Raw genomic sequence first — 27,218 nt, forward strand, 5'->3', positions numbered from 1 at the left:
CGGCTGACACCACCTACATGTATAGGCAGCCCTAGAATGCGCCGCACCTTTCCTGCAATGCATTTCATGCTTATGTTTACTCTTGACGACTAGATACAAGGATTCTTTTTAATAACCTATACCGGAATACGGCCGCCCAGCCGGAATCTCATCCTCTTACTCGAGATCAGCAGCCAAAGGCCATACAGCCACTGGACCGCGGTGTTGGCTCCAAGCTTGCAGTAGAATGAACACCATGTCTCAGGACATGGTCAGAATAAAGGACGTCAAACGAGTTTTTGAGTGCCACCTCCGAATTTCTGCTTTATCTTGGCAGCTAGTGAAGGTAATCATAATCTAATAAAACGAAACTTATTGCCCTTTGCTTCAATATTACCTCACTAAGCATCTGTTTTGTTGCATGTGCCAGTTTCGTTTCGTTGGTTATCTTGTTTTCATGCATATGGAGTAAGAGTACAGATAACACTCAGCTGGCTTAGTGTTCATTCCAGAAATATGCTCCTTGCTTGCCCTCAAATCTTTCATGCATAGCATCAGGGCAGAATATTGTTCCTCTGTGAACTTTTTCGAGGGAATACATCGTCGTCTTGTTCAAGGCGACTATTCTTTCTGGCGACATTCCAGCACCGGTATTTCGAGAATATTGCAAAATGTGGCCAGAAACACAGGAGATAAGACGCAGAACGAGACCATGCAGGCGTATGTCACAAGCACGAAGATAGTCGACGACACTTCTTTAAGCTTAATCATTCACACAGTCTCTTCGACGTCCCTCCGGGAGCACTGCGGTATGGGCGCACAGTCCCCGCAGTCTTTCCTTTGGGCGTCGCACTCATCGGCGTCACACTCATCGTTTTCTTCTTGGGGCCGTTCTGGCAGCGAATCCCACGGCTGCAACTGCGCACTGCCATAGAGCATGTACAGCAGGGCGGCCACTATTTGCACCACTGGTATGAAGACGTGCGCCAGCCGGTGAGCCTGCAAGACAGCGTCCGTGGAAGGCTGAATATAACACTGTGGTGCCAGCACCTGTCGTTATGGGCATCTGCTTCAATGACGAAGTCCTTCGCGTCCTAAACAGCGATTTCACGTGGTGCTTATACACGGGAGTAGACGTGAATAGACTAGAAATAGTCCAGAGAAAATCCCTTCTGTTTAGGCACGATATATCACAGACCAGATTCGCCCTCATCTCTCATGACCGCAAACAACATTTCGACATTAGAAAGCAGAATTCTTGCCAGACTACGGTTCCTGTTTCTGGTGTACAATCCCAAACCAAGTGTCGATTCGGAACTGTTCATTCATCAAAGTGGGGTTCGTCTAATTCGAGACACACATATTTACAACCTGGAGCTATACTTTGCACGTACTAACAGTTTTAGGAACTCGTCTTTCCCGCGCACTATCAGCCTTTGCAATGCGCTCCCAATAAAAAAAATCTTTGCTGCTGTTGATGACATACATTCGAAAAACGTGCACGAAAACATTGTCTTGAATTGCCCGTTTGATGATTTCTTCTTCTGTTTTGCTATGTTCTTGTTCCAATGCACTTCTGTTTGTTTTGTTTTTCTTATGTTAATTGCTTGCTCATGGTAGCGATGGATTGCGTTCATGTATTTTACCGTTTATAGCCCTTCTGCTCGGCCTTCAATGACTGCAGTATGTTTTAAATAAAAATATTAATAACCGCTGAATATTTGAGCGAATAAAATACGTAGAGGTGCCGCGAAAGATATACAGAGGAGTAGTGCTTAGCGCACATTAATATGAACGACTCTAATTAGGGACAATTTTTCCGGGGCCCGAAGTTTTTCAATGCATTTACGCCTCGTTAATATGGAACATCACTGTCTGAACAATGGACAAGGGAAAATGCTCCGAGCCCACGCAAAATGCAAATGCCCATGCATTTTGTAGCATTAATATGCATAGCGATGAAAACAAAATCCCGATCGCCCCAACTAGATCTTTTCTCAAGTCCAGGATTCTTGGACATCAGTTCTGAAGATTGGAATAATGTAAGGTACTGTTATGAAAATATTGAAGGTAACGGTCTATTCTTCGGAAGCATAGGAAAGTTTTTTTTCTTTTGAAGTTTGTCTATAGCTCGCTTTGTTACGACTGCCATAGAAAATCAATGGGAAACGTTTCTGACGATAGCAAAAACGTGACTCGCAAAATAAATGCAAGCTTTCCGAAGGAAGATCTGCGGATATATTGACTGTTATAGTGGAACTTTACGGTATATGAAAAATAATAAGTTCTTAAACTATTCTCCGTTGAAAAATGTGCGTGTCCAGAATTTCTCGGAATGTACCATGACTCTGACCGGAATACACCAGCGAGAGGTAAGCGTGAAAGTGCAAATAACTAAGCGAAGGTACTTTTTTTCTGGTTTCATCTTTTGCAGTGCCAAAGCCCAAGGTGCGCGGTCTCTGCGACCTCATCATCTGCCGTATTGCATGAATGGCGTTGAAAAAACTCCATCTGAGGCTGGTACTACGCTCAAATTCACATTAGGCAGTTTTCAGCCGACTCAGTACACTTATGTGCCAGTAGTTTGTGGACTGTGAACAGTATTAGTTGGACACTCGTCATCACAATATGAGAGACCATCACGAGTCTCGTATACCAAATTATTTTAAAGAGAACAGCCACCAGAATGTTCCGCTTGAAGGTCCGAAGATTTTGAACAATTTGTATTATGTACGCAGACATAACCATAAATTGTTTTTGTCTCAATTTTTTTCTTGATTGCCTTCACGATTCATTATTACGAACGGCTCGCTGTATCGGCATTTTCAATTGGGAACCAAAGAGTCTGTACTAACGAGGCACGAAGGTATACGGCTCTAGCGCAGTAAAAAAAAAGTGACCATGCAAACAAAGAATTCCTTACTTTTCCGTAAAAATAAGCATGTAGGTTGGCAGGAGTAGCATTCAATAAACGGAATGATTAAAGCCCTTGAAACATCCGTGACAGCATTATAAAGTCGATATAATAAACATCGCTTTTGTTTCGGAAGTTTCCTTAACTTGATGCGCCGTGGTTCCTGTCAACATCCACGTTGGCTCTCCGATCGCGCTCCCAGTGACACCTTTTTTGCTGCTAATAAATTGATTGATTGATTGATTGATTGATTGATTGATTGATTGATTGATTGATTGATTGATTGATTGATTGATTGATTGATTGATTGATTGATTGATTGATTGATTGATTGATTGATTGATTGATCGATCGATCGATCGATTTATATCGCAGCACTGAGGCAAAATACTTTAAGAATTTCAGAATACTGGAAGGACAAACGAACAGATTTCCACCACACGTCCTATATTGATGAGTTCTCTTATAGTTAGTAGTTCATGCTTTGAATGCGCACCATGTCTAAAAAAGAATGGTACACAAAGTTTGTGATAACTGCTCATACTGTAGAGCCAAGCCGAATGCCTCGTGGTGCCGAATTCGGCAGCCACTCGGAGTCCGAAACTGCGCTTAAAATGAAAGTTTACATTCGAGCTAACAGCAACGCCTCGTGACATGAGCTGCATGTGAGCGCAACCCTGACAGTTTTGCCCTTGCATGTTTTGTCACGTCTTTGAGCATACCTTTCAGCATATCTTTAAGCACACAGGATACCACGGCAGGACATTTAGGTGCCGTGTTTAATATACTGCGTGCTGGTTAATTTAAAATTCGGAAACTCGTACTGCCGTCTTACATCTCACAAATTACCTGCTCAGGCTCAGTGCCGCCCAAGCGTCCCAAGACAACAGCAATGGCTGGCGCCAAGGTCACAAATGGAAACAAAATAAAAAAAAATGACGTTTAGTTTTTTTTTTTCAGAGTTCAAATTGAAAAGAAGTACTTGTTTTGTTTGCCTGACTCTCGTCATTGAGGCACATGGATCGAAAATTTAAATCACGGAGTTCTTTAAGGAAGCCGAAACCGAAAGCAGTAACGCCATTCGATTCGGCGCTGCGTAGAGCACCCTCACCGTGGGGGAAGATGCATCTGCGATGATGAAGACGTTGATCGCTCCCAGCACGACTCCGAACGCAGTGGCCGAGAGTGCCTTTAGTATGGGCGCGTACTGAGGAGCCATGTCCACTTGACTGGTTTCAATACCTGCGGGATATCCACTGTACTCACTCAGATCTTTATGCACTGCAGGCGGCCGATGTCTAGTACAATGGTAGCGGTGTCGCAGCAGCTCGGTGCGTAGTGCCACACAAGAAGGTAATCGCTGCGCCCAGTTCATTCAAAGGGTCGGCATGGCACCGGACTCACTATGCTGTGTGTATGTGGGGGGGGGGGAGGCTTTTAGTGAGTGGATGTTTTGAGTCAGTGTAGTTAGAGAGAGCGAGCGAGTCTACTTAGTGAGCCAATAAGGAGTGGCTTAAGTGTGTAGTGAGTGAGTGAGTGAGTGAGTGAGTGAGTGAGTGAGTGAGTGAGTGAGTGAGTGAGTGAGTGAGTGAGTGAGTGAGTGAGTGAGTGAGTGAGTGAGTGAGTGAGTGAGTGAGTGAGTGAGTGAGTGAGTGAGTGAGTGAGTGAGTGAGTGAGTGAGTGAGTGAGTGAGTGAGTGAGTGAGTGAGTGAGTGAGTGAGTGAGTGAGTGAGTGAGTGAGTGAGTGAGTGAGTGAGTGAGTGAGTGAGTGAGTGAGTGAGTGAGTGAGTGAGTGAGTGAGTGAGTGAGTGAGTGAGTGAGTGAGTGAGTGAGTGAGTGAGTGAGTGAGTGAGTGAGTGAGTGAGTGAGTAGCGAGCGAGCGAGCGAATGAGTGATTGATCGAGAGTAATGAGTGAGTGAGTGTTCTGAGTGGGTGTATCTCAGTGAGTGAGCGATCGAGTGAGTGATTGAGCGAGCATGGGGTTTTAGTGACTGTGCGTAGTGAGTGAGTAAAGTTAGTGAATGGGCGAGCGAGTGAGTTATTAACTGAATGTATTAAGTGAGCGAGAAACTAAGTGAGTGATTGAGTGCAGGGAGTGAGCGAGTAGACGAGTGAGTTAGTGAGGGTTCATATCAGCACATCTAGCGAGCCATGCATATAGCCAGCCTGCCCCAGTATACATTAAGGAGGCTCTCTGCCATGTCCAGATACAGCGCTAAGGGAAGTTCATTCGCAGTGAGTGATAGTCCACAACGCTCGAATCATAGCGCTTTCTACCTGGAGACAACATCCACACATCGCGGCGTCATAAATTAAGAAATTATCAAAATTATTCTGTTGCGGTTAGCAAAGTGAACGCTATAAGATTTAAAAAATGGCCTTACCCACGACAAACATTCCCAATGCCGCCATGGCTATGTGCTCTATCCACCGGCTTCCCTCCAGGCCTTGCAGCATGGTGGCGCAAGCATGGATTAGGAGACCTGAAAGAGTAATCAGGGAGGCATATGCAGGCTATAACCTAGCAGGCTGGCAGTCTAAGTAAGATTCGACCCTTCGTGCTTTGTCTAATGTCGAAACATATGCTCGATGTGTGCATTAAGTGTCTTTCGGGAGCCGCGCATTGTTTCGCATTTTATTTCTGTTGTGATAAGCTCGCTGATGGCAAGGGGCCTGTTGACTAGAAGCGGTTATGCTTTTTTGACGTTTGACACGTTACACTTGTTTGTTATTGAGCTAGCGATCGCTCTAAAGCAAGAAAAGCAATGTTTGATGCTGTGATCTTTCAGACTCATTGGCTCTTAGGTCCTCGGGCCGCGAGTCTCAACTCCGAAACTTAGGGCCGAATTCTAAAACCCTCCTTACCTTACTCAGGTCGCCTTACCGACCGTAAGGCGGCCTCACGTGAATTCTAGAACGTTCCTTATTAAGGGGCACTAAGTTAAGGCCTCCTTGGTGGTCCCTCTCGCTGAGGCAGCTTGTGTGGTACCTTCATGCTTCCTCACTTCTCTCCTCTGACTGAAGGCTTGCTTGAGAAACAAGCAAACTTGTTTCTCAAACGAGGGGTTGGGCCACCTTCCCTGTGGGGACACCGCTGTTCCCTCATTATCGATTTCAAGTAGGTTAACGACACCAATTCGCTTCTCGCGTAACAAGTAGAAATCCCTTCTCCTCTGAGGGTACGTTGTTCTGCCACCATCGATTTTTGGTCCTAATGATTCCAGGATTAAAATAGAAAGTTCTGGCCGACGGGTTCGCACGAGTGAAGCAAATTTCACAGAATATTCATTGCGATGGGAGACTCTCCAACATGTAAGCATTGTAGGTGCAAAGAGACAATTTCGCAGCTACTTTGTGACTGCTTTCGATTTGACAGTGAATTAGGCTCTTCGCCGCTTGGATTCACGTCCGTTAATGGAGGCTAAAAATATGAGAACTTGGCCCCAACCTTCGTCTGTTACGAAACCCATCAAGGTGCTCCTCAAATATTTAAGAGGCACATGCTTCAGCATCGGACTGGAGACTTACTGCGGGCACCCTGTTAGGGACCAAAGAAAAACATGAATAATGCCCATACTGTGAACTGCATTGAGTTTTCATTTTTCTTGTTTTTTTTAAGCGATGGTGATTGCCTCAGGGCATAAAACGATATGTAATGATAGATGAGGATGCCTAAATAAATGAGAAAAGGTTCACTGATCTTACGAAATCGAGCAGTGAACGATGATGAGGTCCTTGTGTCCAAGCGGTGTATGAAGCATTTTTGTCGGGCGAAAGACCCGCTGCCGCCAAGTGCCGAATTCTTGTCGGTTTCAACGCCAGGCAAACCCACAGCAGGTGGTGTATGTCGGCCTCAAGATTTCGGTTCTTGCAGACTGTACACCCGGGGCGGGGAAATACACCTTCGAATTGCGGCCACTTTCGTGTAAAGACTGCAGTTAGGGCAACCTCCACCCGGATCCTCCAAAGCGCGGTAACCCTCCCCCATGGTCTTCTTTTTTTCATTTCACTCCTTCTATCCCTCATTCCCACGTGTAGGGTTGCCAACCAGACGTTCCCTGGTTGACCTACCCGCCTCTCTTGTTTTCCGTCTCTCTCTCTCTCTCTCTCTCACACACACACACACACGTAGAAAAGGAGTTAACTAAAGGTTTAAATCAATCAATCGGTAAGAAATCAATATACTGCGCTACGCATTCAGCCTGCCTCCTTACATCTGATTCGTTACAGTGAAACGCTGTGTTTTTTAGAGCGAAATCTGCTACCCTAGGTACAACTCAGTTTCGCCTGGCTTTTCACGCTTGACCTTGAAGCCCGACCAAGGTCATACCAAGCACACACCCCCAAGACTAATAATGTATGATTGTGTCTTCCTGCGCATAGCCATGATATGCCTGTAGGGCACGGTCATAGCTAATGACCAGCAACCACGTGACCGATGACCAGTGGCCACTTGACCTTTGACCTAGACCTTTAGAGCTCAGACTCATGTCACTTGATGTGACGTCATGCGATGACGTAGAAATGATGTATCATTCTTCGCTATAAATACCACCAGCCTTGCTTTCGCTCGTCTACCACAGTTGAGCCGGGTTGAAACTCAGCCAATACGCCCTCATTAACAATAATAAGGGAGTAATTACTCATTGACGTCCACCCAGGCGCAGCCGTACGGCTACAAAGGAAAGCTATACAGCTTTCTCAGAAACTTCGCAGTTGAAGAAAAATTCGTCCTGGTCCGGGGTTCGAACCCGGGACCACCACTTCACCGGAGCAGTCGCTCTACCAATTGAGCTAACCGGGACGGCAAGCTTATGGTAGGGCGAGAGCGAATTGATCAATAACTCGAAGTGGAAACAGTGTTGGTCAAATGTTTAGGGGAATCCCCCAAGGTGGAGTAGATTTGTAATAAGGGAGTAATTACTCATTGGCGTCCATCCAGGCGCAGCCATGCGGCTACAAAGGAAAGCTATACAGCTTTCTCAGAAACTTCGCAGTTAAAGAGTTTCAGGTAGGTGAAGAGTTTCGTTTGCGGACATAGAGCGGTGATGGTTAGATCAACTGGCTTTCAGGTTATAATAGCACGCTTTGGGGGTTGGCCTTGGTGAACATTATATATGGTTCTGGAAGTAGAAATCCGTTAACAGTGCTTCTTGTATGGTCGCTGTGTTCAAACGTGAGCTGTAATTAGCTCTTGAATGCTAATGGGGTGTTCACGCTAAACGTGACCCCAGCTTTACAGGCTGGACGCGAATCTGTAGTCACAACGCACTTGTTTAAGGCGAAATGGTCCGTTTTTAGAAAGTCCTGGTTTCAGCGCATTGTTTTCGCCGTAGTAGCTGTGTTCAAACATGAGCTGTAATTAGCTCTTGAATGCTAATGGGGTGTTCACGCTAAACATGACCCCATCTGTACAGATTGGACGCGAATCTCTAATCACAACGCATTTGTTTAAGTCGAAACGATCTGTTTTTAGGAAGCCCTGGTTTCACCGCAATGTTTTCGCCAAAATCTCGGCGCTCACAGCACATTTCCTGTCGGGCTGTGCCGTGATAAATGACCGGAACAGTGAAGGCGTCCCCAAACTCCGCCCACAACACAGATGAGCGCCAACTTTCGATCAACAGAACCTTCTATCCGGCGCCACAGTCGTCCTTTCCACGAAGCAGCTGAACAAAGACCTCCATCTGAGACCATCAATTTCTGCGAGCTCTTGACCTATCATCCCTTTTTCGCCGTCTCGAGATGACTCTTAGCCGAGCATACGGTTTTACCCTGCTCTGTAAACATCTGAATCAATAAATCGATTGTCTCAAGTCTGACAGTGCTTTACAACGTTGGTGAAAGCCCCGATCGCAAGAAGGAGGATTCTTCTTCTGTCGCTTCCACAATAGTTGTCATATTTATTCCCTCACTGGTAAAATCTGAACAGATAGGAGTAAGCAGGGAGCAAGATGTCCTCTAGCGCAATTATTTTTTATAAAAGCGAGTACGATAGAGGACAGCTCACCACCATTTTACTCCCGTATGATCGTATTCGTGTTTGGAGTGCAGACTATTTCTTCTTATCTTTGTGTGCTTCACCTGTCACTTCAAACTTCTGCTTCCTTGTCTTGCAGGCTTTTAGCTCTCGCTTGGCGCCCAGGGACCCTATCTCGCGACGTTCATTTTGCTCACTCGTCGTTTTCAACCCACTGTCATTGATCACTGCAGCTTCTGAAATCGGAACTGAGATATCTATAAAGCAATCAGAGTCGCCAACTGTGATATCAAAAGCTTTTCTGATGAACGGCATATAACGATGAAATAAATGACTGAAACCAAAAAAAAGCACGCCCAATGCTGTATGCAACTGCTGCGAAAATATAGTTGCACCGATTGCTTATCGAAGCCCTAGAATTATATCGACGCTATCTTCATTTTATGTTCATATTTCTTAAATCTCGCCTGGATAGTACGGATAACCTGTCCTCGTTACAAGATGACTCTGTATTCACTGCGCTTGCACCTGGATATTGTTATCCAGGTGTGGTCTCCCGTACGGACTCAAAAGTTCCTGGAAATTTGGCGCTCAAGCCACAGGCTGCATTCACACTTTTAGAGCATGGTTGTAAAAGATAACGCCCGCATTTAAAGGTACTCTGAAAGGGGCGCTCAATAAAGTAGCGGTGTTCCTCTGATGTTAAAGGGCGCCTCGTCACGAATATTCTCCAGTGACAATTTTTTTATGTGTTTGTTAGAACCTGAGTTACCTGTAGTCAGAAATTTGATTTAGCGTTTACGCGCTTTTCCCATTCCTCTCGTCAATTTTTTTTACACTGAATGGTCTGTGATCCTCCGCTGGCGCATTCTGACATGGCCGGCCCCAGGGGGGTGGAGCCAGGGGGGCGGGGGTGCGGCCAAGGGAGCTGTGTGAGCTGTATGTCTTTTGACCGACATACGCCGGACCGCGAAACGGTGGAAGGCGCGGGTATGAAAAAGTCGCCAGAGAGCGTTCAGCAACTTCTGCGAGCGATTGTGCGTCCCACGATGCGTGTAGAGGTGTATTTATTTGGCTCCCCTGTTCATGAAAGCACAGTGTAGTGATTGAGCGCGTTTATGTGCTCTCCTCAGAAGGTGAATATCATCGTCATTTGTTCGCATCCTGAAATTTTCTTACGTAGCTTGCTCCACAACAGAGAGCGAAGTAGCGTCCAGAAGTAGCAACGTTCTGCATTTATTGCTACAACTGCCTACACAACTTGTGAGGAAGCTGACTCTCGGTTTATATCCGTTGTCGTTAACGTGGCGATGTGGGGCAATATATTCCGGACATCATGAGAGGCTGCCTCGCGCCGGATTTCTCTTTTCACGATACTAAGAAACTGACGCTATTTAACATATCCAAGGAGAGTTTAAGACGAAGCAATGAAGAAACCCCCTCTCTCTCATTTGATTCGTTTTTTCCCCAGGAGAACAATATGTTAGTTGCAATTTTTTGTTTTTTTTTTGCCACGAGAAAAGTAAAAAAAAAAGTTACGCAAAGGTCAACACCCCCCCCCCCCCCCCCGCCCCCTCCTTGCCCAATATGTGCCTATTTCTCAGAGATGCTGCTATATTACCTCCAGTGCAGGTGAGTCTCCGGGCGCCAGTTGTGGAAACCAGGCCCTTTTCGCGCAGGAGGTCGCTGGCGACGCCACAGGTCATCACAACGGCAGCCAACGCTAGCACCGATGACAGGTCGGGAAAGCTCTGCAGCAGGGCATTCAATGCGAATACAGCAAACTCAACACCAACACACGCCCACCCGCACGCACACATGTGAAAGGAGGCCTCGATCACTTTGACGCTGACGGACAGACTTGGGGCGCTGATCGCCACGCACTCGACGCGTCGAAGAGAGGCGCGCTTGCACAAGCCGAGCATGGGTGCTCAGTTTCTTGCCTGCGGGGGCATATTTGGCCAGGCGTCGATTTCTGAACGCGATACTCGCCGACACTGATTCCATGCGACTGGGGTGTTTGCTTGAATGGCCTTGGGGCACACATACAGACGGCCCGTCGTCATCTCAGCGAGGCACGCTTTCGTTCTCAGCTCGCGCGAACATGAACGTAGCATGACAAAGTTTCAGCCGAACCGCGGCCGTCGTGTTCTTGCGTAAAGCAAATCGATAGGCTTCGTCTCCTCTACTGTGTTTGTATAGAAGGGCGTCAACGCCGCCGCGGTGGCTCAGTGGCTATGGTGCTCGGCTACTGACCCAAAGGACGCGGGTTCGATCCCGGCCGCGGCGGCTGGAATTTCTTTGGAGGAGAAATTCTAGAGGCCCGTGTACTGTGCGATGTCAGTGCACGTTAAAGAACCCCAGGTGGTCGAAATTTCCGGAGCCCTCCACTACGGCGTCTCTCATAGCCTTAGTCGCTTTGGGACGTTAAACCCCATAAACCAAACCAAACCAAGGGCGTCAACGAGCGGGCGGGTCTCAGCTCGTGCCTTATAACATCGAGAGGACAAACTGACAGCGCTCGGTCACACCAGCCCTACAACTTCTCTCGCCTGCAGCGTGTTTGCGCTAACGCATCGCGTTTCGCTTGCACCCCGCGAGTGTGAGTGACAGCGTTGTTAGCGCTGACCAGCTTTACTGTGTGTATAGTTATCGTCTTGCCTGAGAGAGCTGCGCATCGGCAAGAACGTCGATACGTACAGAACAGTGCGGGCAACACGTGCCTATCTTTTTTTTTTTTACCGCCAGTGCTGTTCCCTCCCAGTCGCGGTTTTAACCAGCCCACCTGTCGCCCGTTGTTCTGCATACGCAGGCTGGCTGTATAAAACTTCCTTGATTTTATCTTTGCGAACACTCGTTTCAACTAAACAGGCAGCTTGCTAACACCGGAATGTATAACGACGTTTACGGAGACTTGTGTGCACGCATACAAGCGTCATTATTTTACGGGGGTGTTGCGTGCAGTTTTACAGTAGCGAAGTTCTCGTTATTACAGTGACGCCTGCCTTTTAAAGCGAATTTGTTTTTGCAAAATTCAAATGCAAAAAAAAAAAATGGAGGGGACACGTAAGCTCCGCCTTAAGAGTATGACGCGTTAGCGTGATGGGTTAATTCCCATATATGCGGAATTGGTCATTCTCTACTTTACATTCATAGATACCTGGGAGTCCTCACATCACTCCTGGCGCAGTGGTGTAGCGGTTAAGTGATGACCCTGTGATGGCAGGTGCCTCTACCGGTGGGGCTTGTGCGACCCGGGTTACTTTCCCTGAGCAACTTCTCGCGACTAGTTATTAATTTAACAACCACCTGTCACGGTGTGCAGCTCGCTCACAGTCCGTTGGGCAGATTGGGATGACGTCACAAGGTTACGTGGCCAAGGTGGCCCAACTGCCTCCTAGGCTGCTTCTCTGGGGATTTTTCGTGAATTTTTCGCTCACGGTCGACGACGCTGATGACGACGCCGTATTCTCAGCGACACGAACTCCCTAACACTATCACGTTAATATAGTTAGCGTGCAGTGAAAAGGACACTCACGGATCCGCCTCCTAGGTACATGAGGTAGTTGTATTTGCCCAGCCGCTGCTCCGCCATGCCGGCTGCTACGCACAGGCAGACCAGGTGGACCGGGGTGCTCCACAGAATCTTGCGCCAGGGTACACTGTGCGCCTGCGTGGATTCGTGAACACTGGGGAAAAATTCGTTCCAGTGAAGTCGTATTAATCGAAACAACGCCTTATTCGAAGTACTTTGCTGTGTACCAGTGTACTGACGCTCAACATAAGCACGTAGAGCCTTTGTCAAAAGTAAAGGTCCAAGAGGTTTGCTTTCCAGCCATTTAGGTGGGATCTTGTAGCATACGCGAAAGTCTCAACACATAGTGAGCTTTCAGAACACATAGTGACTTAGAATAAAACCCCTCGGGCTTCAAACTTTTGACAAAAGGCGTAGACTCCCTCATTAGTGTGCTCACTCGAGCTAATTTCATACTGGAGTGTCAGGGAAGGTGTCACCTTAATTTTGAGGATAACAGTGCAATAATATATTCATAGAGGCTGAATCATAGTTATAAGCGCCTTTGTTGCGCCATCTTACAGTGGGATTTTAAAAGCTTCTATGAAATATATGAGATCCGTTACGTAAGAGCGAAAAAGGACGGCCGCAAGCAATCATTTTCTGGGTTCCATCAATTATGAAATTAATCTTTGTTTGACTCCTTATTTGATGCAAGTGTCCCAAGGTGATGCCGTTGTGACGCTCTTAGTGGCACCGAATTCCGTCCTGTAGGACTGATTCCCATCCTGATCGCCAGCCAATCCGGAATAAACGCAGGGAAGTACAGTGTCTGAGGAGATTGCAACGCATTATCGATCTCCGACAAGCCTGCGTGCAGGCCACGAGCGCACACTTCAGTAAAGGATCATCTTTCCTTATCATGTTTCCCATTTTCTAAATTTACGCGAAAAGAAAAATCATTCCATTCTCCTCGAACACGCGCATTCCCCCTCCATAAGACTGTCGAATCAAATGGGAACAAGTTCAAAACGTCACTCTGCTACGCAGAACATGCGCGCGCCTGGCTTCATTTCGCTCCAGCCAATATGCGTGTCCCTGTATTTGATTTCGAAGTGCTAGCTCAGAGTTACTTTCGTTTCTATGCGCACATGAACGTACACGTGCTCGGCTTTCATTTCTCGGAAAAGCAAGCTCCTTGCAATACTGCTCTTCAGATCGTTCGGATTTTCGACACGTGTCGGATGCCCCCGAGCACTCTTCTTTCCCGTTTCGACTGTCTGAGATTTCTTCTCACAAAACCTACCAGTATGAAAGAGCGAGCGCTTATTTATTTTTGCATTAGCCCCTGATTTGCTCCTCCCCTCATTCACGGCATGCCGTGCGCTACTTATTACGCTGTCCCATTTGAATGTATCTTCCATTTTTACCGGAGGCTATGATTATTCGCTGCATTTTGAAAGTAAGGACAGTGCTGGGACCATTATCTGCATCACGGGCCTATGTGGTGGATTCTTTGTTTTCTATTCTATACAGATTGTCGTTTTAAAAGACATAAAAGATAATTCAGTTTGTCTGTGCGACTGGATTGAATGGCAAGGCGGACACTATGTCCGTTAAAAGCAGTCTAATTAACTATTCTTACCCATTAAACCTTATATTTTGGGTTTTGGGGAAAAAAATGTTGTATTACCGATTTCGATGTCGTCAACATTAAAGACCAACATGATTTTTTTTAAATTTTCAAATTGAAATTGTATTTCAGGTATCGGACGTAGATGTGTGCGTAAATTTCAATTCAATTCAATTCATTTTATTTTCCAGAAAGATTCTGGCGGATTCATAGGCAAAAAGCTGTTCCTGACAGCTTGACAAAGGCCTATAAAACCACCAACGAGGCAGTAGGTGATGACCTTATGATGCAGAATATTGAAAGAAGAATAAAATATGTTTAACACAAAATATATGACTACAAACATGGATAATAGCTGAGTAGAAAAATATACATTAACAAGAACATACATTAACAAGAATTACATTTTAGAGCTTGACACCAGTTTTACAGAAAACAGTAATAACGAAGTATCGATTATAACTTCAAAGGAAATTTACACATATTGTTTTAGAAATACAATTATGTGGCATACAAAAAATAAAAGACATTAAGGCTAAGCAAATGATAGCATAAACAAACTATCCATCAAATAGTTAACCGGTAATATATCTAGGAAAAGGCACATAATACACACAATCTCGAAACCTACATTATACAATTATAGCTAAAATGAGTACACTTGTGCACATCTGGTATAATTTGTAAATAAAGGTACAGCTATGTGGACAAGAATTGGTCAAGTAACTGTTTTAGTGTAGGCCTAGTTATGTGTTTGTATTTATTTAGAATGACTGGAAGATTATGCTGAAGTGTTTGCACTTTATAATTTGTGCGGAAACGAGGTATGAACCATGGATCAGTGTTCCGTGTATGAGTGTTTTTATTGAGTTCTAAAGAGGCTAATGACTTAAGGAAATGCCTGAAAGAATCCATTGCTAAATAAAATGATCGCATGACTCGAAACTCGTAAGCACGTTTGATGCTAATTATATTGTAGGACTGAAAATATTCAGCTGTTGACGACAGGAAGTCTATATTGGCGATGTTACGAATATTTTTTTTCTGGAGTACGTATATCCTCTGGACATTTCTTTGTGATGTAGTCAACCAAACTAAATTGCAATAGTTAGTGTAGGAGGCAAACAAGGCATTGTAGATTTGTAGTTTTATTTTTGTTGGTAGAAAAGAACGGCAACGTGATAATGCCCCTGTAACTGTTGAAAGCTTTTTGCAGAGGTTATCTATGTGAGAGTCCCACATAAGATGAGAACTAAATGTTATGCCAAGTATCTTGATTTCTTCAACAATCTCAATAATTTGGCCTTCGCAGCGGATATCTTGCTCAATTTTAACTAACTTATTTCTTTTTAAAACGAGCCGATATCGAAAATCCCCGTTTTACGGGAAGGTGGGACGAGTTAAAAGGACCAATTGTGACATTTGTGCGCCTTGAAAAAATAAAGAAAGTAAGGGTGCCACCACCAAACAAAAAAATATCGGACAGAGCGTGGTATGGTGATAAAAATTATTGGAGAAATTAGGCTATGATGGCTTATTTAGAAGATTTTTCGATAGCCGTCATTGCTCGCAAATCTGACGTGGAGTCGGCGGTGTGTGTGTGTGTGTGCGTGCGTGCGTGCCGCTATGTTCGGTGCTGGACTTCGAACTAGGGTCTTCGCATAGCTCCTTGAATTTCTATGCCTTCGAGCGGTGGGATAATCGTCCTTTTACCTTTCTGAGATTTAGAGACTCGCAAAACTGGCCAAGCTGCATGCCCAGAAGAAAACTCTGCGACTTGTTTGTTTGTTTTTTTTTTGCGAGCGCTGTGCAAGTCCAGGTTACATTGCAAAAGTGGGGTATTATGTTGAAGGCTTGTATTTTTGCCCTACTCTGAGCACTTTTAGGCGAATAATATGTCGTTGTTTCCTTTGTTTATGCCAAAGATGCTATAATTACTGACGAAGCCGATATGTTTTGTAACTTTTTTCCTCTTATTAAAGAGTACATAATCAGGATTATTTGTACAGCCAGAAGCATGAATAAGATGCTTGGTTTGTAAAACGACTTCCATTCATCATATTTTTATACGTCCTCATAAAATAAATGGGCGAAAAAAGGCTCTCTCAGGGATTAGTATACGTTCATCTCGCAGCCATTGACAGAGCAACTTGCATCCTAATGGCGGTATACTCTGATATACCTTGGAACATGAAAGCGTCCGGGTGTTTCCCTCGGTGATGCGGAGCCTCTCCTCTTCTGTCACTGACTTGTTGCGGCAGGGGTCGTTGAAAAACAGCAGGTACCAGAGCACGAACCAGGCAAGGCCTAACGCAGCTATAGCAATTATAAAGAAGACACCAGAGCCAGTTCTTTCCAATATAAACAGGAGCAGAAGTTAAAGGCAGCAAAACCTACTTTCAGAGGCTTCCGACATAACCTTCGTGCAGCAGTCACCTCGGTGGAATACTCATTAGTTTTAATTATAACGGGCTTCTTTAGAGTGCATTTTTGTTCACTTAATACCAGTTATAGGAGCTGGGTAAGTTCCATACCCTTGCTTAATTACACTCTGCACAGTGGTAAAATAATGAAAACGCGGCATTAAATGTATTTGACGACGCTGTGTTAAGCTTGTTGGGAGGGCTTTGTCTCTATGGATGCTTTCAGAAAAAATTCTGCGATTGCTCGAGCTACTACGTAGCTTTGAGCACCTCTCGAATCCCGAGCATGTAAACGCAGCGCTGAACTCAAGCGCTCGCTACCCGATTGTATTTGGCCTTTTGGAGCTGCTGACGCGATTTTTTTGTTTTCCTGCTAGATATGTTTCTTTCATTTTCTGTGCGTTGAATTGTAATCTTAATATGTATAAATAGTCTGCGACGAGTTAACACAGATACATGTTCATTTCTCACATCAAAAATATTTCAGATATAGCACCTGTCTTACTGTACATTCCTTTGCATACTTTTTTTTTCTCGCTGGTTCTAAGTCCTGCATGTATGTATATATATATATATATATATATATGTGTGTGTGTGTGTGTGTGTGTGCGTGTGCGTGTGCGTGTGCGTGTGTGTGTGTGTGTGTGTGTGTGTGTGTGTGTGTGTGTGTGTGTGTGTGTGTGTGTGTGTGTGTGTGTGTGTGTGTGTGTGTGTGTGTGTGTGTGTGTGTGTGTGTGTGTGTGTGTGTGTGTGTGTGTGTGTAATAACGTGACAGTCTGCTGGCCTTGGCAATTAGGGGTGGGATCCCCGTCAAGCTACTGCGTTTGTAGCATTTTGCTCCTCCCCTAGCATTTCTTTTCTGTTGTTCAGGACAAAAAATGCTGAATAAAGTTGATTGATTGATAAAGTTGGATCGCTCTGTATTTTCCGACTCGCCGAAAACTACACATACTGCAGCTAACAGCTTTAGGCATATTGGCTGTGCACTGCCCACTGAATTTCATCACGTGTTTTAGCGCTGCATATTTTTTTTTTCATGCACTACGCAGCATAGCCCTGCCATGATGGGCTGAAACCTACATGGTGTGATTGCTTAATGTACAAGTCATCGTTGTTCAATCACCTAGCAATCCACGTTTACGAAAACCCTTCCAGAGTTATACATTATCGATATTCCTCTTCAATTCGCAGCGAAAATGGCAAATAAGATAATGAATTAATTGCCCAGCCAATGAATCAAATGTTATCGCAACAGCTAAGAGCCATCTCCAAGTTCGCGAAGACCCGATTAAGCGCAGTTTTCTCTTACCGTTTGCGAACATCACAGGTGATGTGACGAATTCGAACCCAACAGCTTCAAACATGCAACGGCCTCCAAGCAGGGTGGCTTGCAAAAAAAAAAAGAAGAGAAGCAAAACGCATACATACATGGTAAAGAAAATGCTACACATTTCAGACGGCACTATGTAACATCTTTTCTACCTGGACGTTATCTCGTGCCTTAATTCCTGTTCATCATAGACAATCTAATCAAAATATTATGTGACGATGTGCATCGACGTCATTCCGGCTTCCCTCTGTGATACCCAACAGTTCTGGACAAAAGCACTTTTGAGTGGGAAACCGTTTATGAACGCAATTTTTTCATATGATGTAAGATTTCGCGATAAAGATCAATACATCCACAGGTCACCCTACGGCAGTCTTGTAGTTTTTTTTTTCTATTAACGCTTTCGCTATCGTCAGAAGCGTTTTCCATCGGTTTTCTATGGCAGTCTTAACTGTTTTATGCGATCGATGGAAACAATTTAAAAGAAAGATTTGGCTACGTATCAGAAGAATGGACCATTACCATCAATATCTCCGCGACAGTATCTTACAATTTTCCACTGTTCAAAATTTTTATCCGCGAATGTTGTACATGAAGGTACGAACTGCAGTTAAGAGTAAACGGCCGAACACGGCATGCGAACAACGCATCAGAAAAGTATAGTAAAGCGATCGGAAAGCATTAACTTCAGAACAGCTGGTTTCATGGAAGGTACTTAATGATGTTTTGTTTTGTTAAATTTGTTTTCCTTGCTTAGTCGAACAACTCTCACGCGAGCCCTCCGGCGCCCTTCTAGGGTTCGGTACTTCTAACCGCACTTCTAGGGGCGAGACTAAGGACCGATTTAAACGCAGGACGGGAAGGGTACTTGGGTCATGTTCTTCGAACGCGTTGGAGTCGCTTACGCCACGTGCGGAACGGTCTAAATGCACAAACAGGTTTACCTTGCCGAGAAGTAGGCCCTTGAGATTGCATGCTGAATGGAGAGGGGCCCCGGAAGCGGTCAGCGAAGGTTTCAAGTACCACAGGGTACGCGTTAATTTGAATCTTCTATTCCAGATCAAAAGCACCTTTTTCAGCTGAATGCGTCAGCATAACAAGTAATCGTTTTCCAAGTACCGAATTTATTCGAATATAGGTCAGCCACCTTGTACGTCGACTGAAACGAGCTGCACCTTGAAACACACATTAGGGTTCAGACAGATACCCGAGTTGGGGTCGACCCGTACTCTGATGAGGACACAAAAAATTTAGAGACAACTAACCTTTATTTTGGAGTGATTTTGGAGCACCATTACGCTTGTATTGTACAAGAGACACGTTTATCTGAAGTGATTACACATCGTGATTGTATACATCTCATTGGCATCTTCGTGCGCTCAAATGGCGTCGTCTAAGCAAAACGACAGAGTCCTGACGTGGCCTCCAGCTTCGCTGAGATGAGCCACGCGCTTATCATTTCTGGTCAGTGTTAATTGACGAGCGCCCCCCCCCCCTCCCCTTCCCCCTTTTCCTCTTTGGTTTTGGAGGATACTGATTTATACGTATGAAACGTATTCTTCTATAGAACAAAAAAATTCGTTAACCTTGCCTATGATGAGCACCTCAAGAGCTGATTTACCTAAAACACGTTCTAGCCCTACAACGCAAACGTTTAGCTTTTTTCTTACCTTCTGTATTGACTGAAGGTACACCTACATAGCGTACTGTTAACGATTTTACTACTTAAGACATTGAAATGCCGGAATTTTCCACGTGGGAAAGGTTTTTACGGCCAAGGGGCCATCATATCGAAACGTACTAGATGTAAGGATGGCGAAAATGGTCGTCCGCTCGTCCACGGGAGTCCAGTCGGCCAAGACCCCGTGCAGGGACGTGAGAACAAATCCCTGGGAAATAAAAGAAAGAGAGAGAAATGGACAAGGTACGGCAAAGTGTGCCGACGCATCGGATCCGTGGGCTTAGCCCTAAATGTGCACTGAAGACTATACCAGAAATTATGTTGCACCTCTTCTCCAGCGTGCGCCCATTTTTCCTTGGCTTTCCTTCATGCATTCTTATCGTTTTCCGCTTCTTCCAGTAGAAGGCAGTAAACGGAGAATAGCTAGAGGCAGCCCCCTGATCTTAACTTTATCTTATCTTTTTCCCTCCAAACATTCCTCTCAGGTAAAATAGCAAACAACGTAGCCATAGTTCATTGAATGCGATTATTTGGCCACCCGTTTTTTGATGCGGTTTTCACACCTGCACTCCTACAGTGCAATATGGTCGATGCACAGAGCTGTTGGCACTTCGAGGCAGACATTACATAAAGTGCTTTTTCGATGCTTCACAGCAATATCTGTTGAACGGATAACGCAATCCGAATATCTCGGGAAAATGAAAAGGTTGCCAGGTGCCATGTCTTTTCGGCAAGTAGGGTAAGAGTGCGGGCTAGTTGGTGAGCCATTACGTATAAATACCAGCGCAAACCAGCAAGATACACGACGAAGAACTCAGCGCTTGTGTGTCCTCATTCTTCGTCGTGTGTCTTGCTGGTTTGCGCTGGTATCTACGAGGTCTGTTAGAAAAGTATCCGACCTTTGGCCGAAGAAAAAAAACTGGCATAACTGGAGCGTTGGAAACCTAATAACCTTCAAAGTAGTCTCCTTGGGGCTCCATATACATCTCCCATCGGTGCTGCCATTGTTGGAAGTATTCCGAAAAGGCCCTTTTCGGAATGGAATTTAGCTCTGCCGTCGTTGCAGCCACAATGTCCTTTCTTTTCTGAAATGGCGCTCCTTTCAATGGCCTCTTCATTTTAGGAAACAGCCAGAAGTCGTAGGGGGACATATCAGGAGAGTAAGGAGCCTGTTGAACTACAGGAGTCTGGTTTTTCGCCAGAAAAGTCTGAATCAAATGCGAGGAATGTGCAGGAGCAATGCCGCGAGGGATGCGCCAATTTCTTGTTGACCTCAATTCCGGTCTCTTGCGCCGCACAGCACCACGTAGGCGATGGAGGACATCCCTGTAGTACTATTTAGTCATTCTTTGGCCCTGTGGGGTGAGTACTCGTGGTGTGCCACACAGAGGGAGTCAAAAAAGCAGTCAGCATCACTTTGACATTGCTGCGCACTTGGCGGGCCTTCTTTGGTCTTGGTGACGTGGAACGCGTCCTCTGTGACGACTGGGATTTGGTTTCCGGGTCGTACCCGTACACCCAAGACTCGTCACTAGTTATTACGGCGTCGGTGAAGTCAGGGTAACTGTTTGTGCAATCCAGCATCTCCTGTGAGACTTCAACACGAAGCTGCTTTTTCTCCACCGTCAGCAGCTTCGGCACGAATTTCGCCGCATCTCTCTCCATGGCCAAATCTTCGGTGATAATGGCATGTGCAGAAAAATTGCTGATGTACACCTCTCCCGCAATTTCTCGGATAGTCACACAACAGTCCCGCATCACCACAGCGTTCACTTCGGCAATGACCTGGTCATTTCGGCATGTTGGTGGCCGACCGGAGCGTGGCTCCCTCTCCACGGATGTGCGGCTGTCTTTAAACCAGTTGCACCACTGCTTAATCTGTGTGCTGCTCATAGCATCATCACCGAAAGCCGTCTGAACATTTCGAATGGTTTCCACTTGGCTATCGCCAAGTTTCTGGCAAAATTTGAGGTAGTAGCGCTGCTCCTCTCGCTCCGCCATTTTCCTTGCAACAAAAAACCGACGAGAGCACTGCGCACTGCCTCACTCAAACGCTGCTTCCCAGCGACTGACGCTATCTGCAGGCGGGAAAAAAATTCGTGCATGCGCACGAGGGTTCAAGGTCGGCTGCTGTAAGCGCGCTTGTTTCACATCCATCAGGTGTTCGCAAAAAAAAAATAAAGTCGGATACTTTTCTAACAGACCTCGTATATGTTTTCGGCAAGGCAGCGTATGCGAATGTAGTTGAACCTGGTTGTAGCGATGCTGAAGGGTTCCGGCGATTACTTCGATTACTTCGTTATAGCCGTAGCCTCGTTATATCCCGCGTTGACAGAGCTTCCAAGAGTAATCATCGTTCCTTCGTTATATCTGTTATTTCGTTTGAAAACGTTTCATTATAACCAGGTGCGACTGTATCTCTCAACGTACGCGAATTTCTTTTCTCTTAGGAAGGGGAAAACAGCGCCAAGCAGCCGTGGTGGTGACAAAAAGTGAGGGGAAAAAAAAAACGCTTGCAAAAGCGGACACTGCAGGCGGCCTCGCGTCACGAGGCGCGGTGAGAGACCGACCTCTGCTGCTCCGTTGAGGAACTGCGCTCCGGCCAGGCCGTGGATGCCGAGGTGAATGGCCAGCGGAGCCACTTCCAGGAGCAGCGAAAGAGTGAGCAGCGACGCTCCGAACACCCTGCGTTCGAAGGAGGAACAATGGCGATCTGTATTAGTTCGAGTACGTTTCTTTCGTGCCCTCGACTGCCACATGCAAGCGTCATTCTTTTCAGGAATCGACAAGTGAGGACTTCTAAGCTTGTTTTAAGGCGAGAGCCTTTAATGGCTCATACAGACGTCCGTTAGCAGAGGGTGTCACACCGTTGGCAGCGTTTAACTCGTGTTAACTCTGGAAATAAAAAAGATACGAGAAAACCAATGCTTGCTTCAGATAGAGGAGGAAAAAATGAACCTAGAAGCCACGTTTGATGACTGCAGAGTAATTATTTAATTAATTACAGTCAAAAATGTCAAAATTGGATATAAAATTGGATATAAAAATGTGTAGTTAAGCGCAATTAACACTTAAGATCCCCCAAAGATGTATAATTTGGGTATCAATATATCCACGGGAATGGTGTGACGTCACTTCCTCCGGAAGTCGTCACGGAATTGTGTTCTCGGCTTCCGCCTCTCAACACTTTAGTTGCCAAAGTGTCCTCGCAATTTATTTTTTTTTTAATAGAAACGAAAGTGCCCTCCTTGCAAACCGCGTTTCAAGACTTGCTCAAGCAGGCCATGTAGTCTGAGCTCGAGATTTGATGATCGAGCATTCTATCGCCCGAATTCGGTTTTCGCATTTTTTTACATATTTTACTTTATCGTTTCCTGCGCCTCTCTCCTTCCATCTTTTTCTTCCCAATTCCCATCTCCACGCAGAGGAATACGTCAGCGATTTCTAAGCGTCGGCTAAATTCTCTGCTTTTCATTGAAACCCATTAATGTTGTTTCTTATTTCGTTTCACTAGGGCAGCCATTTCAAAATGGCATGTGTTACGGTCTAATATCTGGTTATTCTCTAGTAGTAGATGGATTACATGAGTGCTAAATTCTTTAGGAGCAAAAACTGACTGTTTTCAGTGGCTCGGACTGCACATTGCTCGGAAAATACGATTCAATTTTCTTTCTTGAGGAGAATGAACGGCAATATGAGGGGAGCTCTAAACGATTAAATAAACCTAGGGCTAACGCAAGATTCAGCTCACAGTGCACACATCAACTGGAAACATCACGAAGAGGAACCATTACAAAGAAAAGGGGGATGCCTTACTAAGGGTCATATGAAGACCCTAGACATGTTTTTGCCCTGAGCGCACGAGAGCCAAATGACCGATGTGAACCGCGGAAGTACTTCAATTTCTAGACTGCTCAAAACATATCGCCATCAACATCATCTGTGTTACGTGCACTTCTCTCCCACAGATCTATAATTATTTTTTCTAATCCCATTACTTTTCATGATTCCTCCGCCCTCGACTACCGTACACTTCTACCTTCCATCGAAATCCGTCTGCTGCCCTAGCAGACCACCTGCTATGTGGCATTAGCTTGGCACAGTAATGTGACGGAAAACAAAGGGCTTTCATTTCATTTTATTTCATTTATTTGCCTCAGGGAAGATTCATAAGAAAGGAGAGGAGGTGAGAGAATATAAAGAAGTAAATCAGTAAGAAAACTTGCAAAAATAAAACAATACAACAGAAAGAATTCAAAATTCTGAGTTGGCACCTGATGGCGAAAAAGTTACGAAAAAACAAGGTGTACGTCGGCAAAACATACGTAGATATCAGGCGGTAAGACTTATCTTCAAGATTTCTTGTTAAACTTTTCACGGGGATGCAGACGGAAGTGCGAAACTATAAAATATTAAGCACACGTATAGGAAAACATTGTGGTTAGTACATCGCAAAAGAACTTTCTCAAGTGCGCTTTTAAACACAACCGCAATAATTACAATTCTTAGTGATGAATATAAGCTGTTCCTGTCCTTGCTAGATTTAGGAAAAAAATGAGTTGGCCGCCATGAAATTGCAAAAATGCGCTGTACTAACTCTCTGACCGTGATCACAACGAGAAGAAATGAAAAATGATGGCATGATTCAAAGACCGTGTAAAATAGTTATAATAAAATATTTTGTGGAACACAAACTTGCAAGTGTTCGCCTAGTAGACGCTTATTCGGGTCTTGTAAACAAGGGCCTGTACCCTGGAAGTGTCCAAGAAATGGAGAAGTGCACTTTAGCCCGCACCGAATGGTTGGCGCCTTACATGCGGAGCTGATTGCTTCGTGACGACAGCTCACTCGTATTTTTATTACGACATCTCAACTGAAACAGTTCTTGCCGTTGAGTTAGTTACTGCAGTGCAAGAGTTAATAATACAAGACTTGTGTTTTGCTATAAATACATTTACAATTTCAGTCAGAGAGTTCGGAAGCGAGAAGAACGAATTTATACGCTGTAAACATTAAAATAATCACGGTGTAACACCTTCGTGCGTACCTGTTGGCACCGTAGTTGACGCTGACCAGCGAAGCAGGCAGCAGCGAAAGCAGGAGACCCACTAAGTGCGAGTAGACGAAGGGCTCTTTCTGTTGGTACGGGAAGTAGTCTTTCCACTGCAAAATACACGTATACAAGATGCGTGGGTTATCAAGGGCGCAGCTGTGTATCAGGCCATAGAGTGAAAACCTTCACTCAGTTCTATTGGTGGGCTTTAGAGCAGCGCGGTGCTCATAGGAGCACCTGCGAGACTATTCTTGAGTTCATACCAATAAATTATGGACAAAAGCATTTTTAAAGCGGAAAGAGTTAATGAGTGCAATTGTTTCATATATTCGTAAGATTTCACTATAACAATTAACATATCCGCAGATCCACCCTCGGAAGGCTTGCTTTTGTTTTGCCATTGCCGATTTGCTATCGTCAAAAACGGTCCCCATTGGTTTTTTTTATAGCAGTCTAAACTACTCGATGCGAGCGATGTACAAACTTGAAAAGAAAGATTTTGCTACGCATAGTAAGAATGGATCATTACCTTCAATATTCCCATAACAGAACCTCACATTATTCCAATATTTGAAACAGATGTCCAGTAATCCTGGACTTATACTTTGCCTATATCACTAAGATCACTACGTACTTCAAAAGACGGTGTAAAGCATGGTTTCAAAGCGCACCAGGTGTCAGAGAATTCGTATGCTTAGTTGTTCGCCTTCCGTTTTTGACTGCCTTTTGTTTGTTTTTACTGGGCATTCAAACCCATAATTCAACATTGAGATATTAAGGGCGCCAAAAAATATAGTACCCGAAAAGTTAGGTTTTCCGTGCTGACTTCGCTCCTTCGAGTTTCTGCAGCCTTGGGTTTCCGCATGCGGTCCAGAAGACAAACACAATCACTGACAGATCACAACCCCCCGCGGTGGCACTCACCGGCGTGGGAAAATTGCAACTGCGTCGACGCAGTGATCACGGGCTTTAGAAAGCATTCGATATTTACTGTTATAGTCGACAGTATCCTCCTCGCATTCCTCGCCTGATCTGTTATCCAAGCAGCCGAATAAAATTACCTCCATGTTACGTTCCCTATCCCATTTTTGTACACAGTTATTTGTGCCTAGTTCAGCGATTATTCGTCTCGCAACAACCAAATAGCCACACACATTTGTTACCAAGAATATGTACACATTAACAGCGCCTCTCATGCGAGCGGACAGCATCAGTCATCTCCCTCGAGCACTGTTCGGACGTCTGAAGCTGAAGCATAGAGAAACAAGAACCAACGAACCTTGACGCAGTACGCAGTGTAGCTGATGGTCTGCCAAAGGACGACTTGGACGCCGATGACCACGAGAGTCACCATCAAATATCGCTTCGGCACGGCGGCGCAACTGCACTTGTCGTTCATGGTGCCGCTGACTCGCGGGCCGGCCTCGCGGCGTCCCGTCCGTCAAGCCCGCCGACGCACACACGCTTCGCACACACAGCACCGGGGACGACACTCGCCGTCTCCCCAAGCAGCTTCCGAAGCGATCACCGACTCCGCCGTTCCGCGCACGTTGTCAGTCGTGCCGTAATTCATTCTTCACGGCCATTGTGGTCCCCGCATCCGACGCTCAGCTTTCTGACTGGAGCTTCTGGTCCGAAGCGCGCCATCATGGTCGCAGGTTCTTTGTTAGCGCCATTCCTCTTTCGGTTCCTGTCACGGATCTGCTGTAGTGTGAGCTTAACTTGCTCGCATACATTCGTTTCGCCAGGTCGGCGTTTGCCGCTGTAATATGGCATCGTCTCCTACGTACCTAGCTGTAGGGGCCATGCATCCGCGCCCGCCGGTTATGGCGTGGAGGTCGCGGTTGGATGTATATGCGCCCGAGATCTGTGCCTCTTTCACCGCCGTCTCCGCACGCGTCTGCCTGTCACGCCCCGCCGCGATTCCCGGAATGTGCGGTGCAATGGGCGGAATAATATCTGGGTGACACGCTTATTACTTGGAGGTCTGGCAGTGTATGGGCCTCCAGCGTGGTGTGCTGAGTGTTGACGCGCGCTGCATGGTGCTCGTCTCATCGACACGATAAAGCACGTATATATACAGTGCTAAAATAACTTCAGTAGGCACCCTCTGCGCCCTTGAATCGAAGGCGGGGTCAACCGCTAATGTAAAACGCTGTTTCTCATTGCCTCATTAAGCAGTATATGCTGGCGTACGTCGGTGTTATCGGTATTCTTCTGGCTAACGAATCTCTAATTCCTAAGAAATATACAAGCTATATGTACCATTATACAGCCGGCGGGCTGTACAGTCGTTGACCGTTAATGCGGCCCCCGTTAATAAGGAGGATTCGAATTATGGGCAGTTTTTCTGGGGATTAAACATTTTCAGTGTGTTAATATTCATTTTCAGTGCCTCGTTAATATGTCCGGGCTATGGACAAGGCGAAAATGCACGGAGACCATTTTGCCCCGTTCAAATGGACAGCGATGAGAACAAAATTCCGAGGGCCTCTACCAGATGTTCCACCCCTTGCATTTTGAGTGCAGAGCAGCAGAGAAATGCATGTAGTGCGAAAGGACAAGTTCCGTAGTAATGACCGTTTTGTATCAGTGTGGTTTCATGCTTTATTGTGCCAAGGTGCCCGGTGGACGCGCATCAACATTTCTTGCATTGCATTAATGGCTGCGACAAACATACTCTCTTTGCGCAGCGTTGAAAAGCACTTTT

At 45.5% G+C, this 27,218-nt stretch overlaps 1 protein-coding gene across 2 annotated transcripts; it reads right to left on the bottom strand.

Annotated features, from left to right (window-relative positions):
• Nucleotides 1–384: 384 nt before the first annotated feature.
• Nucleotides 385–25,907, bottom strand: LOC149371493 (vesicular glutamate transporter 2-like). 2 transcript variants are annotated; one of them, XM_089585189.1, is made up of 11 exons: nt 25,788–25,907; nt 24,503–24,618; nt 22,026–22,140; nt 19,576–19,663; nt 17,754–17,831; nt 16,220–16,337; nt 12,413–12,563; nt 10,496–10,625; nt 5,279–5,377; nt 4,005–4,135; nt 385–978 (listed from the first exon to the last, which is right to left on the bottom strand). In XM_089585189.1, exons 1-11 carry the CDS (start codon nt 25,905–25,907, stop codon nt 751–753), a joined length of 1,374 nt encoding a protein of 457 aa, XP_089441315.1. In that variant the 3' UTR covers nt 385–750. The 2 variants fall into 2 exon arrangements, with proteins under 2 accessions (XP_089441315.1, XP_089441316.1); XM_089585190.1 differs by having other exon boundaries at nt 12,413–12,544; nt 16,204–16,337.
• Between the last annotated feature and the right edge of the window lie 1,311 nt (nt 25,908–27,218).

The sequence above is a fragment of the Amblyomma mixtum genome, chromosome 1 (genome assembly GCF_055824585.1).
Source record: "Amblyomma mixtum isolate Tamu chromosome 1, ASM5582458v1, whole genome shotgun sequence".
In the NCBI taxonomy this organism is placed as follows: Eukaryota; Metazoa; Arthropoda; class Arachnida; order Ixodida; family Ixodidae; genus Amblyomma; species Amblyomma mixtum.